Source organism: Eschrichtius robustus, chromosome 6, assembly GCF_028021215.1.
Source record: "Eschrichtius robustus isolate mEscRob2 chromosome 6, mEscRob2.pri, whole genome shotgun sequence".
Lineage (NCBI taxonomy): Eukaryota > Metazoa > Chordata > Mammalia > Artiodactyla > Eschrichtiidae > Eschrichtius > Eschrichtius robustus.
Window position 1 is genome coordinate 75,967,457 of NC_090829.1, and position 15,081 is coordinate 75,982,537.

The 15,081-nt window shown below is 50.6% G+C and overlaps 1 protein-coding gene across 4 annotated transcripts in view; it reads left to right on the plus strand.

Moving 5' to 3' along the window:
- The first annotated feature begins 11,451 nt into the window (after positions 1-11,451).
- HEG1 (heart development protein with EGF like domains 1) overlaps positions 11,452-15,081 on the plus strand; it is an 83,457-nt gene continuing 79,827 nt past the window's right edge. For all 4 annotated transcript variants that reach the window (XM_068546583.1, XM_068546585.1, XM_068546586.1 and 1 more), the window contains exon 1: positions 11,452-11,737. In XM_068546583.1, the coding sequence (XP_068402684.1) occupies positions 11,467-11,737 (271 nt within the window). In that variant the 5' untranslated portion in view covers positions 11,452-11,466. The remainder of the gene's footprint in view (positions 11,738-15,081) is intronic.

The window sequence follows — 15,081 nt, forward strand, 5'->3', positions numbered from 1 at the left end:
GTAATACTGGATTTGAACTCACATCATTCACTGTTCATGGTCCTGTGGATGCCAGCCCAGTCCCTAAGTCCCCAACGGCTCCTCTTTCACCTCCAGAGCAGGTGTTGGCAAACGCTAGCCCCGTGGGCCGAATCAAGCCCAGAGCCTGCTATTTTTTAAATTGAGGTGAAATTCATATAAAATAAAATTACCCCTTATAACCACTGCCTGTTTTTGAAAATAAAGTCTTATTGGCACACAGCCAGGCCCATTCATTCACGCGTTGTCTATGGCTGCCTTAGACAGTCTATGGCAGAGTTGAGTAGCTGTGACCGAGGCCACATGGTGCACAAAGCCTAAAATATTGACTATCTGGCCCCTTATGGAAGAAGTTTCCTGGCACCTGCTTTAGAGGGTTTGATCTGGATCCAGGCCCTTGGGAGTGAGTTTCCTCACTATCTCCATCTCTGTCTCTGTTAAGGAATGCCTCTCCTTCCTGAGGATAAACTCTCCTCCTGTGTTGGATGCACCTCATGGACCTAGCTCCTCGGCTACCGCTGATTCCTCTTTCTTCCTCCTGTCTCCACGCACAGGCAGGTCAGTCCTGGCAAACACACACCTTGTGCCTGATCTTCCGGGTGCCATCCCATTTTTCTTTCTTCCCCTGATAAATGCCTGATGTAGATGATTTATACCTGGACATTCCACTTTCTCTCCTTATATTTTCCCTCCTTACCTCTACAACCCAACTTGTGCCCTTCAGCTAGCCTTTTGCATACATCTCCACATGGATGTCTTGGAGTTACATGAAATTCAAGTAATCTACCTGGCATCCCATCTTTGCTAAGGTCATGTTATCCTGTTATCTTGCTGTCTCAAATCAGTTACTGTGAGGCCATCTTTGCCCTTCTCTTTCCTTACATCTGTTCTTTTCCCAAATTCTGTTGCCTTTTGGGCAATATCTCTTGGGTTGCTCTCTTCCTCATTCCCACCATCAATTCCTCGGTCCAGGCCTTCATCACTTCGTGCTGGGATCTCTACAGTGGCTCCTGACTGTTCTCCCTACCTCGCTCTCTCTCTTTTCTAATCTGCTGTCTCTAGCTCAATTTTCAAATACTGAGAGCTCAAGTAGTACCAGGCCCTTGGTGCTTCCCTTTGTCCTTCTTTCCAGCCTCTTCTCCCCACACTCCCCATGTTATGCTGAACACAGGGAGTCTTCATAGGACTCGGCACCTGTATAACACGTTTTCTTCCACTTAGAATGTTCTTCTCTGTTTCCTGTGTTTGGTAAACTCCTAAGCACCCTTCAGGAAAGAATTCTAATGTCACCTCCCTAAGAAAGCTTTCTCTGGCAAATCCTCAGTGTTCTTAGAGCACTTGGTTCATACTTATGTAAAACAACCTCCTTTATATTATACTTATTTATGGATCTGTCTCTTCTCCTAATTTGCTGGCTAGTCAAGGGCAGGGACGATATACATCTTCCACATCTCTGTGTACCCAGAGCCTAGCACAGTGCCTGCTGCTATACAGAGGTGCTCAGTAAATGCTTCTTGAGCAACCACTTTGATCATGTCCCTCTACTGCTGGAAGCTTACAGTGAGTATTCCCACTGCACTTAGGTTAAGGCAGTGGTTCTCAACCCTGGCTGTACATGAGGTCACCTGGGGAGCTTTTAAAGAATACTGATGCCCCATACCAGAGATTCTAACTAGGTAGGCGGGTTCCAGGCACCGACATTTTGTAAAAATTCCCTTGGCAATTCTAATATTCAGCCAGGGTTGAGAATCACTAGTCTAATGCCTAGTTTTCAAGGCTCTCATTCATTCCTCCACCTCCTTAGGAGTCCCTGCTCAGAAGCCCTCTTGAACAAGTGGCTTCCTTCCCAGATCCCTTTCTCTCCTTTGGGCCACACTTCCCTCCCCACCCAGACGAGGGCAGAGACCCTGTAGGTTTGCACGCTCGGACACAAAGCACAGGGCTGCCAGTGCTGTGAGAGCTCGCTGCAGGGCGGGAGCTTCAAGCACAGGGTTTGTTTGGGGTGGCGGGGTGGGGGAAGCACTGGGTGGGAGCTGGTGGCGGTGCCTGGCCTGCATCCACACCAGCGTGTGGATGGCCCCCGCTGCCTGACACCAACAAGTGACCCCACACTGGCTGAGAGCTCAGAGCCTCAGATATGCTCTGCTGGCCAGCAGACATGCGGCCCTGTTTCCTGCTCCGCACGTTTGTCTGATGCTCTCCTTATGAGGGGACAGTGCAGGGGATGGGACGGGGCACCGGTTGGTATCCGAAGACAAGTCTAGTCCTGGCCTTCTGTGTGTACTCTGTGGGCACATCCCTCCTCCTGCGGGTCCTAAGTCTATCCCCAGGTCCCTACAGCTCAGTCAGTGAGGCTTTTTTGTGGTTTGTCTAGACCAGGGGCCCCCATCTGCTCTGAGCCAAGGCCACTTGGAAGGGACAAAAGATGTCACAGACCACCTGTTCCCAGTCGCTCATGTGAAACAAAGACTTTTGGAGACAGGGCATTTTGAGACATTTATTATCTTTTATTTGTTATTTCTTACCTTTGAGACATGTATTTATCTTTTATTGCCCAAGTGGGTAATAAGGGCCTTTTGTCTAAGGCCCTAGGTTCAAATTTGTTTTCTCAAATTTTAAAAACAGGTAAATCAAGAGCCTCATAATGTATCTGTTATTTTTTCTTTAATACAAGAAATAATAATGTATTTTATTTTTCCATGACACTCTTTCCCTCATATCCATCATCTTACTTGATTGTCATAGTTTCCCTGTGAGGTGGTCATGCCTCCCAATGGCAGATATTACTGTCCATCTTTTGCGGATGAGAAAACTGAGACTCACTGAGGTTAATTGATTGGCTCAAAGTTGTAGAAATAGAGAATAGAGAAGCCAGAACAAGGGCTCATGTGTTCTGCTTCCTACTCCAGAGCCCTTTTCTAAAACATCCCACTTGGCCACCTTCATCTCTTAAAACGGAAATAGTTTTCCTCTCTTTTCCTGATTATAAAAGTAATAGATGCCATCAAAAGACACATACATGAAAGTTAATAGCAGCATTATTTGTAATAGCTGCTCATGGAAACCACTCAGTTGCCCATTAACAATAGAAGGGAAAACAAATTGTGGGATGGCCCCGCCCCGGGTGCTATGAAGCAAGGAGAATGAAGCGTTTATAACTACATGTAATGATGTGAGTGGATCTACCATCAGATTCTGAGCAATAAAAGCCAGACACAAAAGGGTACATCCTACAGCACTCCACTGATAGAAAATATAAAACCGGGTGTTCTGTATTTTATCAGAAACTACTAGTCTCTGCTGAAAGAAGTCAGGATGGTGGTGACTGTGTGGGAGGATGAGTGGAGGGGACGTGGCATCTCTCCACGTGAGTGCTGCCTCTACCCGCGCTCTGGTAGCGATGAGCTCTGCGTGGCGCTTACCGCCGCTACACTTGCACTGTCGTCTGTGCACATCGTACTTTAATAAAAAGTTGTAAATAGTTACTCATGCTCTTGTAAGAAATGCAGATGACGCAGAGAAGGACACATATTCTTCAGCCAGTTTTAAGAATAAAACACAGAGAATGTAAAAGTTTATTCCACAAATATCTTTTTTTAATGTATTTAGTTCTGTGCAACAGTTTGTTAGAAGAAACAGAAAAGGGATGGAGGAAAAAAATGGGGATGAGCTGATTAGAGGAAAGGCAGGAAAAGAGTGTCTGATGGAGACACAGAGAAAGGGACGGGCTGGGACGCACTCTGATGCAAAGTGAGACGTGAAGAAAAGTGGAGATTGTGATGCCCAGAAACAGCCAATGGAGGAGACCCCTGCAAGCAGAAAGCGACATAAAGGTCAAAAGAATGGGGGGCCCAATGGGATACAGAAGAAAATGGAGGCTCCAGCCTCACAGGGTGAGGCAGAGAGGATGGCCAGAGGGAGTAGGGGGGAGTCGGTGTGGAGGTGAAGCCGCGGACTTACCCCTGATTGCTGACCTGGGCTGTGTGAGGGCAGCAAGTTATCACTGCTTTTTGAAAGACAGGGACGCTTAGCAGTTGCCTTCCCAGTGACTCCAGATCAGGGCCCAGCACTTGGAAAGTCTTGTCAAATATGTGTTGACTGATGGATTGAATGAGATGATGCCTGCAAACCCAGGCCCCTCTGATCACAGTGGGAGCGTCACCCTGGGTTTTCTGCTCCTTCCTTAGGGCCCTGGCCGCTTTGCCTGGTGTCCTGGCATCCCAGGAATTTCCCTGCCTGCTCTGGGGAGGATTTTTCACACTAGAAGGTTTTGCAAAATCAGACCACTTTATCAGAATCCTGTTGCACTGGAGAATGTTCCTGGCTCCTTGATGTTTACAGTGTATAACTGATTTTATCGAAGGAATGTTGTCTGGAAAGGAATGGTCCTCTCAGATGAGCAGACAAGAAACGGAAGGTCATTTGAGGACCCACCCCAAGCTGTTGAAGTTGGAACTCAGGGTTGCCATACATGATGCTTGGGAGCTTGGCCAAGCTGTGAGCAAGCCTTCCTCCCTGAACGAGGTCCCAGCCGGTTTGCAGCGGGCTTGCCTTGCTGTGTTTACATTCTCGCCTTGGCCCTCCAAAGCAAAGGCCTCTGGAACCCTGCACCAGCGGGCGGAGAAGCAGCAAGAGCTCCCTAGGCTTGGGGTCCAGCAAGCAGCCCAGCTTGGCCTGGACAAAACAAAACCATTCGTGACATACCAGAAAGGGACAGTAAGGCTTCTCCTGGGAGGTCAGAAATAGGGAGATGGGTTTATTCCTTCAGTTCTTTTGTCAAAATCCCAAGGCGCTCTGCTTCCTGGAACTCTGAACAAAACAGTGCAGGTGTAGCAGGTGTTCCCTGGGGGGCCTGCACCCTCTCTCTTCTGTTATAACCCTGGTGCTGTCAGGGCTGGCTCAGCAGCTTCTGTCTGCAGGGGCTCTTGATGTATCATTGCGCAGAGAAAAGGACGGCGTGGGATGCAGAGACGAGGCTGAGATGGGAAGAGAGGCGGGGTCAAGAGAGGGCAGAAGTCTTTGTACCTGGTAGGAGGGAATCTATCCTGAAATGGGAGAGAGCCGATGTGCCCCGGCTCGGGCCAAGGATGCTGGGCGCCGGTCAGCAGAGAGGAGCACACTGGAAAGAGCTGGAGTTGCTGGACACTGCCCGCCAGTCTCTGGGAGCCCTGAACAGGGTGGGTGTGCTAGCACATTGGTCTCACTCTCCACAGCCTTCTAAACTTCTTCATTCTGATGGGTAGAATTGTGTCCCCAGAAAGATACGTTCAACCCCTAACCTCTGGTGCCTGGGAATGTGACTTTATTTGAAAAGATCTTTGTAGATGTCATCAAGTTAAAATGAGATCAGACTGAATTAAGCTGGGCTCTAAATCCAATGACTGTGTCCTTATAAGAAGGCCAGGTGAAGACACAGACACACACGGAAGGAAGAAGCCCACATGGCAATGGAGGCAGAGACCGGAGTGGTACGTCTACAAGCCAAGGAACACCGAGGATTGCCGGCAGCCACCGGGACTGAGGAAGAGGCAAGGGAGAATTCTCTCTCCGAACCTTCAGAGGGAGCATGGCCCGGCTGACACCTTGACTTTGGACTTCCGGCCTCCAGATCTGTGAGAGGATAAACTCCTGTTGTTTTAAGTCACCAAGTTTGTAGGTACTTTGTTTACAGTAGGCCTAGGAAATGAATATATTCATGTTCCTCCAAATTTCAAATCCTGAGGTCCCACCCCTTCAGTCCCCCACTCTTAACAAATAGCTTTGTATTTGCTATCTTACAAAAAAAAAAATTCAAATCCTCAGGCAGAAATCCAGATCCCCTCACCCTGCTCCTCTTTCCCTCCTCCCAAGGCCGGTCCCTCCACCTGCGCTACGGATTCCGTCTTCTCCGGCTTCTCAGAAGCCCTTTCCTGTCAGTCATCTTTTCTCTTTCTTAGACCTTTGATTTTTCTCTCTCCCAAGTAGACCATTTCTATGTTCAAATTCTCCCACTAAAAGCGAGAAAAACTCCCTTACTCCTAATCCCCCTGTAGTTCCTGTCCTAACGCACTCTTCCTCTTCAAAGCCAAGCTCTCTTGAAGTTATCTTGACCGGCTTGGTTTCCTCACTTCCCATTCTTCCCAGCTCGCTCCATTGTCCCTTCTGCTCCACTGACACCTTTCCTAGTATGGTCACCGGTGACTTCCATGGGGCTAAAACCAGTGGGTTTTCGGGTCTTCACCTTGCTGGACCTTTCGCCGCGTTACACGCTGTTAACCACGATCTCCCTCCCTTTGCTCCAGTGACGCAACTTTCTCCTGGACTTCGTCCCACATCTCCATGGCTCCTGCCCAGTCTCCCTTCTGGCAGAGTCCCCCCTCCCCAGCCATCTCATGGTGTGTCCTCAGGGCTCATTCTTAGGCTCCCTTCACTGCCTACAGCCCTCTCTAGATGATCTCATTCCCAGTTATGCAGATCTAGACCTCAAACTGGGACCTCTCCTCTCAGCTCCAAGTCTGCAGATCGAAACGCACACGTGACATGGCCACGTGGACAAGCTCAAAGACGTCCCAAGTCCAAGACAAAGTTAATGATCTTGACCTCAAAGACCTAATTCTCATTCACTGTTCCCGCTTCCTTGTGAATGGTACCACCATCCATCCAATCATGAAGGCCAGAAACTCCGGAAACCTTTGACCTCTTTTCCTCACCCTCCATATCTGTCCGCATATCTTGTGGATTTTACCTCACACAGTCTCAAGTCCACACTCTTCTCTGAACTCATTTCTATCACCTTCATCCAAGAATTATCATTTCTTATGTGGGCTCCAAGAGTTCAGGCATCAGCGCTTGTTTCTTTCTAAATCATTCCCCTTATCATAGCCAGAATGGTGCTTTCCATTCCCACCTCACTAAGCTAAAACCTTGAAATGACTTCTCTAAATTCTTAAGATAAAGCAAAAATCTTAAAAATGGGCTGTTAGGGTCTGCCTGATCTGGTCACTCTGAAAGTCTCCGGCCTCACTTCCCTCCACACTCTTCCTCGCTCTCTGTGCTCCAGCCATGTTGGCTTTCTGTGGTCCTTTCCATTTATCCCAATCCTTCCTGCCTCAGGGTCTTTGCACATACGCTCCCCACTCTCCTTTGCCTGATTAACAGCCTACATGTTAATGGCCTACAGAGCTTTCAGATAGTAGCTCAATCTCATGTTTATAGGGAAACCCAACCCTCTCTCCCTCCTTCAGGGCACTTTCTACAGTGACAAGTTTACATTTACATTCTTTGATAACTATCTGTCTCCTCCAAACCTTTAAGCTCTGTGAGGTCTGAGACTCACCCAACACCCAGCACAGTGCCAGGCACAGAGTAGTCAGTTAGTAAATATTTGTTGAATGACTAAATAAAAGAAAGAAGGTGCTATGTTGGGTTCTGGAGATACAAAGAAGAACAAGGCCCAGGACTTTCCAGAAAGCAGCTCATTGATGAGGGGTGGGAAGGGACAAGCAGATGAGAGGATGAGTAAACAGATCCAGGGTGTAAAAATGTGATGAACACATAGCAGAGGAGCAGGCCAGAGGAGACAGTGATGGCCGGTCCCAGTGTCCCACCTCCAGATGAAGCTCAATCCAGGAGTCTGTTGACTGGTTTCTCAGCCCTCAGGGACCCTAGTCCCGTGATGTTACTGATATGCAGTCACCACCGTGTCTTCTGCCACAAACCCTGCAGGGGCACTGTCCTCAGGAACGGGCACACTTTGGGCCTGTTCCAAGGGCAGCGTTATTAAAGGCTCTGGTTACAGCAAGAACATCATGTGGAGCATTTGAGTCCGATGGGCTCCTGATGCCTTCCAGACAGTGATTTCATCATAGCCTCAGATCAGCCCTGGGAGGCAGCAAAGGGTAACGATTTTTCTCCCCACTGTACAGCTGGGGAGACTGAGGTCAGCAGAGATCACTCTTCTTGGCCAAGGACTGAGAACAGCTCAGGAAGAGAACTTGGAGAGAACCCAAGGCCCTCTCTGCGGGGTCCGCCCCCCAGACCAACTGGCAGAGGAGGACACCCCAGACCGAGCGTACATTGTAGCAGGAGCCTGCAGGCTTGTTTACTTTGGTGCAGAAGGACATTTCATCACCTCTTGGAACCACAGAATGTTAAAACAGATGGGCCCTAAGAGATCATCTGATCCGACACCCTTGTTTAATGAGGGAGGAAACTGAGGCCAGAGATATGAATCTCCCTTCCCCTCCCTTTCCTTTCCCTGCCCAACTGATGCTGAGCAGTAGGGCAGAGACTGCTAGCTGTTTACCCAAATCTCTTCTCCCCCTCTAGCCTATATGGCTAGACTATATTTCCCAGACTCCTTTGCGGTTTGGTGAGGCATGAGACCATGTTCTCTCTAGTGAGATATAAGAGAAAGTGAAGCCTGGCCCATCAAAACCTCCCATCCTCACATCTCCGTATTCTTTTTCATCTCTGGCTGATTGGGATGTCAATTCCAAGGGCAACTTTGGAAGCTATGCATTAGAGAATGGCAGAGCTGCCGCAGTGCCGAAGCCCTGAAAGGCTATATGGGAGAAAGCCACCCCCTGACCTGAACATCAGTGCCTAAGGCTGTTAAGTGAACAGGGAGAATAAAATATCTACCACATAAAGTTGCTGCATTTGGGGAGCCTGTCTGTTACTGCAGGGGCTTTCCTGTCTCATACAAGTAGAGACAGGAAGGCCCCTGCAAAACCTCTGACTACATACAGCATTGGGTAATGGAGGTAGAGGCTCACTGATGATTTCACTGTCAACCACTTTGGAGTGGCCCCTCTGGAAAGGCTAGGGACCTGGCTCCTAACTCACTCAATCCAGGAATTTGGTCTGAGCTGGCCTCCTACCTGTTTAATTCTAGATCAATAGACTCCCAGGGCTGGAATGGACCTGGGAATGTCATCTGATTTATCCCCTTGGCTCCCGACAGGGCCTCTTCTAAGCCATCTGAGATGACCAAAAATCTTGTCTGGATTTTTATATCCCTGGGAAGGAAACACTCCAAATTCCTTAGACACTTGTTTTATACTTCCTTGCTACTGTGTCAGAAGGTTCTTTACTGAACCCTAAAACAGCAGAGCTGGAGCATTCGTTAGCAATCATCTAGGACAATCTTTGTTTTACAGATGAGGACACTGAGGCCTAGATCACACAAATAGTGGTAAAGTCAGGACAGGAAGCAAGGGCCCTAAGATCAATTTGACTACTCTTTCCAGGGTTCTATCTGCCTCTAACTCTCTCTTGCTGTTTTCTCATGTTCTGCCTGGGAGGAGATGAAAATATGCTGGGGTCCATCTTCACTGTGATCAATCTTTCCAGGTTCTCCTGTGTTTCTCCCCTCACCCCTCCCCTCACCTACCCAGCTAACCCGAAATAGGTCCTTCTCTTAGGAGGCAGAGAGACGATCAGAGAGGTGAATCTATGCCTAAAGGGGAGGCACGTGTGACAGGTGCATGTTTGCTCTTTGGGCCTTGGTAGTGAAGACATCTCTGAATCCACACCAGAAGCCTGTAAGGGTCATTAAATCCTTAAATGTTACTGGTTGCCCAGGAGGGCAAACTGGGCTACGTGAAATGTTGTCTGAGGAAGGAAGGGAGCAGCAGTGACCAGAACCTCTGAACACAGTTTCTTGGCTTATTGGGGTTTGTCTGGCTGCCTCTGGGCAGCTGGGGGCAGTCCTGCCTCGTTAATATGAGAGCAGGATCCCAAGAAGTTGAACTGGGGCCATGAGCGCAAACCAGGTTTCTTACAGGGGTGTTATTGTATGGCACTTTCTTGGAAAGACCTGGAAATTCCATGTGAGAGCACTGGAAAGTTGGGTTTGTTTTGTGGTTCTTTAAAAACAAAACAAAATAAAACCAAATCGTTACTCCTCACTCCACAATTTAAGGTGAGCTTGTACATAGAGAGCATCCTTTATGTTTTCTGCCAAGTGACTCACTTGGACTGAATCACCAGAGTGGGCCTGGGTCCATCTGCAGCTGCCCTGGACACCACAATCTGCTCATTAACCTGAAGGGGAAGTCATGGGGCTCAGAGACAGCAACTGAGAGGAGCAGAGAAATGGGGTGGAGACAGGCCTGAAAGGGAAGTCCACACTCATCGTTTCCCGAGCATCTGGTGGTCAGACATGGTCCCCGGTGGAACTGACGAGATCCCCAAGGAGCTCCAGTATTCATTTCAGTTGAGACTTTATCGGGATTATTGCAAATTCATAATTGTGGGACAGAATTAATGATGCCACATGGTCGTTCACAGATAAATCCCTTAATCTTTGGGTCTAGCTTCAGAATCTTGAGCAAGTTATTCTTTCATTTTGAGCCCTTCTTTCTTCACCTAGAAATGCAGAGGCTTACGGTCTAAAAATTTAGACATTTTATCCTTTATTTACCAAGAAAGTCTGTTTACACGAAATCTTTGAATCTCTCCTCCGAAAGTGTCCATTTAAAATTCAGGGATCTCTGTGCATCCTTCTGTTTAATTTGCGATCTGCAGCCCTTTTCCGGATATGAGTTTGCCCTAGCCCTGCCTGAATTCACAGTTTTCTTTTCCCTGCAGCCTGTTTGGGTGTCCTGGCGGTGACATTTCTGCAGAACTCTGGTGTGAGCCAAAGGCAGTGGTGGGATGGGGATGCGGATGGAATCCGGGCTTGAGAGGGCGCAGGGAGGGGCATAGGATGACTCCCGAGTTGGCTGCAGGGTAAAGTGTTAGGCTTGGCCACCGCCAGCTCAGCCCCAGCCCTGGGGACTGGAGGAGAGGTGGTGGGAGGGGTGGGGGGGTGTCAGATTAGTAAGGGTGGGAAGCAGGGCCCCAGGTTCCACTGCTCTCGCATAGCAAAGCGCTTTGTATGATCTAGTTGGTGCTAATTATGTTCCCCAGCACCTGCTTTTCACCCATGGACTGTGCATTTAAGGAGTTGGGAAATTCTGGTTCCAGATTCGGAAGACTCAGGTTTTCTAAATTTTCTGCACATGGCAGGGCAATACTAATTGGGGGCGGGGAGGGGGAGGGGGCGGCGTGTGTGTGTGTGTGTGTGTTTGTGTGTGCCCGAGGTTGCCGGCTCCTAGGACCTCCCTCCACGGTCCCAGGCCGGCGCTCGCGGGCCCGGCCCCCGCCCCCTTCCTGCCCTCTCCCCGCCCCGGCCCGGCAGCGCTCGGCCGGTGATGTCAACCCGAGGAGGAGCCGCCCGCCCCGCGACCCGCCCGGGCTAATCAGCATGTAGCGGCGCCGGGGCCGCCTCCGCCGCGCCCGCCCGGCCCCCGGCCTCCCTCCTGCGGCTCCCCACAACTTTTGAGGCGGGGACCGCGCTCGCAGCCTCACTTCGCTCACTTCCTCGGCCCCGGGCAGCACCCGCCGCTCGCTTCCCTCGCACCCGCGCCCGCCCCGCGCCCACCCCGCGCGCCGGGCATGTGAGCGCGGGCGGGCGCCGCCACCATGGCCTCGCCGCCGCCTCCGCTCCTGCTGCTGCTGCTGCTGCCGCTGCTGCTGCTGCTGCCGCCGGCCGCCCCCGGGACGCGGGGCCAGCCGCCCTCCCCGGGAGGCGCGGGGCCGGCGGGGTCGCCCGAGCCCGGCCCCGAGCGCGAGCTGCCGCTGCCCCCGGAGCGCCACGGGCCCGCGCCCCCCGGCCACCGCCAGACGACCCCTGCGCCGGGCGCCGCGACGCGGCCGGGACCCTCGGGCCGGGCACCTGGAGGCAGGAGCGCGGGTGAGTGAGAACCGGGGACTGGCGCCGCGCGAGCCTCGGGCTGGGGGCGTGGGCGCGCCCGGGGCCGCATCCCCCGCCGTAGGCCCTGGCGCCGCTCGACCCCGGAGGGGGCTCCGCTTCCCCGGGGCGCGCTGGGACCGGGCAGGGTGGGGGGCCGGGCGGGAGGGCAGCGAGCCGGGAGAGTGGTTTCCTAGCCGCTTTCGCGGGTGGCTGGACTTGGGGGTGTGACCATCCTGTTCTCCCCCCATCCCCTTGGAAGAAAACTTATCTCCCATGGTGTACCCCGGACCCCATATACACCTACCTTAAAAGAAAGAAATTTAAAAAAAATCCACACCTTCACAAAGCACCTCTCCCACTTCGGAGGTGATAACGTCCGACGGGTCCATTCCCCAATCCCATTCTTTTCCTATAGATACAGAAATGGGCCTGTTCTGGTACAGAGCCTGACTTTCAAATGTAAATAACTGATTTTTTTTAAAAGGGTTCTAGCCCTGAGGATATTTGTAAAGGACAAAGGATGTAGTTGGAAACCACACTCTGCTGGCTCTCTCTAAAGCAGAGAGACTAGAGGAACTGTGTGGAGGTGGGACTCCAAGGTGAAGCCCTGCAAGGCAGACGCTGCCACAGGGCTGTCCCCGAGCCTTTCCTCCCCTTGCCTTTCCCCGTGAGCTGCAGCTTCATGCACAGCCCCCGCCTGTCCACTCAGAGGGACCTGCCCTCTCTCCTCCGGACCTTTTTATCCAATTCCTTCTTTGGGTCTGCAAGAAATGCTAAGGACCGAGTGGAATTCCAACCGTAATACCATTGTGACCTTGGGGATGTCACCTCTTTTGATCTCAGTCTGTCCATCTGTGAAATGGAAGTAATGATCCCTGCTCTTCCCAGCCTCCTGGTGATGATGTGACAAAATGAAAGTAAAAATAAGTGGAAAGTGCTTTGAACAAAGCCAGCAATGCGGTGGTGTAAGCCACTGCCTTCCTGTGAGTGACACAAGGCATATGTTCTCGCGGGTTATCCGGAGAAGCCAGGTCGCTTGAAACAGTAGGTATTGTCTTGGAGTTTAGGTGAAGGCTGAGAAGATTTCATCTTTCTCATGGATACTTCATTTAAGTCTCTCATATCACACAAACTTTCTGGGATAGGAATTAGCTTGCTTCATTGCACCTAGGGATGCTTCCTCTAATTAAATAAGAAGAAAGCTTTAAAAAAAAAAAAAAAACTCAGATCCTCCAGCAAAAACTCAATTCCACATTCAGCAGTAATCCCGTGATTGCAAATGCCTTGTCCTCGTGAACTTCTCCATCACTGGCACAAGATTGAGACACTGAGGAACTGTAAGGGAAGAGAGAGGAGAAAGAAGCTTCCAGACCTACGAGAGACACAGTCACCATGACTGCAACTCTAGGTGACTTACAGCATCCATCATTTTAAGTTCCACAGGAAGGAATCAAAAACATAAAAGACAATATTTCCTGGCTTTCTCACACTACAAGAGTAACCAAAGAATACTGTGCAGAAATTTGTGTGTCTTCTAAATGGGAAGTGGAGTGCAGGGGATTGAGGCCATCTCAGGAACTAAAAGCAGTTTCTCTGGCTGGAAGTCAGGCTTTCTTAGCTGTAGGGCCTGATCTTGTTAGTGGAGGGGTGGGGGGGACGCTGACTTGCGGGGGGCCTGGCTGGATGAGGCTGGTAGAGGAGTCTCCCTCCTTCTCTTGTGGCTGAGAATCCCCACACATCATAGAGAGCTAAGTGTTACGGGGAGAGGGACAGTGGAGGCAGTTGGCCTAGGGACTCAGCAGGTAAGAGTTGGGGCTGATCTCCCTTGCTGGTCACAGATACCCCTCCGCCCCGACCGCCATATGTGAGCCACACTTCCTCACACGTGTGGCAGGTAACTGCTAATCTTGGCTTTTGCAACCTTCCCGGTTGCAAAGATTCATTTGGGGAGGTGAGAGCAATGGAGGTTTCAGGTGCGTGAGGCTCTGGAGGAGAGCACTTGAGAGTCCCAGAGAGCAGGTAGGCAGGAGCTGGGGTTGTCCAAAACTTCTCTTACCTAAGAGGATCTCCCCTGGGACCACCACCCCCTCCCCTGCACTGTGCACAGAGACCACCCAAGGAGTGTCTGCACTTCACCTGAGCTGAGGCGAGATCTCAGGTAGGATGTTAGGAAGGTGAGATGAGAAAAGAGGAAATTGATTACCTATTGAAAACTTCTAGAAGCTACTAACATGGCTTAGGATTCAGGCAGGACCTGTGCTGCTGTTCTGGTGGCCCACATAACATCACTTAGAGGGAAAAAGAAACAATGAACAAGAAAGTCAGCATCAAGTGATTTCAGTGAGTCCAAGTTTCCTAATAACCTCTGAGATTTTCTCTGGACCCTTTTTGATCGGCCACCATGTATCACAAGGTACAATCAGTTATTTCCCAAGGCAGCCAAGTCTCAACACTGCAGGGGCTTCCGGAAGCCCTCTGGTCCACACAGCGTCCCATGTGGTTATCTGCCCTCTCAGCACCCCTGACAGATGGCCACCCAGGCTCTGCACCAATCTTTTTTTTTTTTTTTAATTTTTTTAAAATTTATTATTTATTTATTGTTTTTATTTTTTGGCTGTGTTGGGTCTTTGTTTCTGTGTGAGGGCTTTCTCCAGTTGCGGCGAGTGGGGGCCACTCTTCATCGCGGTGCGCGGGCTTCTCACTGTCGCGGCCTCTCTTGTTGCGGAGCAGAGGCTCCAGACGCTCAGGCTCAGTAGTTGTGGCTCACGGGCCCAGTTGCTCCGCGGCATGTGGGATCTTCCCAGACCAGGGCTCGAACCCGTGTCCCCTGCATTGGCAGGCAGATTCTCAACCACTGCGCCACCAGGGAAGCCCAACACCAATCTTTTAATGTTTGGGGAGGTGCTTGCTGCTGGTTATGAGACCTGAGTCTTACAAATAAGGTGCTTCCTTTGATCGTTGGGGAAACTGCCTGTAGCCCCTTGTGTTGCGGAGATGCTGGTGGTCAGTGCTTGGTCCTCATGGCCTGGGCTTCCAAATATGATGTCAACAGCAGGGACCAGAGAATGTCCTTTTCTTCCCTGGGGCCATTTCTAGCCCCAAGTAACCGTGCTTGTGTTCTGTCTGTGGGTTGTTTGCCTGCCTTAGACCTTAAGTCCCTGGATGGCAGCACTGCCCCCCTTTGTTTGGCCTTTGTTAAGCTTTTGCACCCACCTGTCACCCGCAGGCTGTTAAGCTAAACTTGTTGCTGGTGTTTCAGCCAGTGGAGGTAGAGAGGATGCCAAGTCCTCGAGGTTTCCTTTTTCTTGCTGTTTTTGTTTTTGTTTTTTTTAACAACTCAGGGT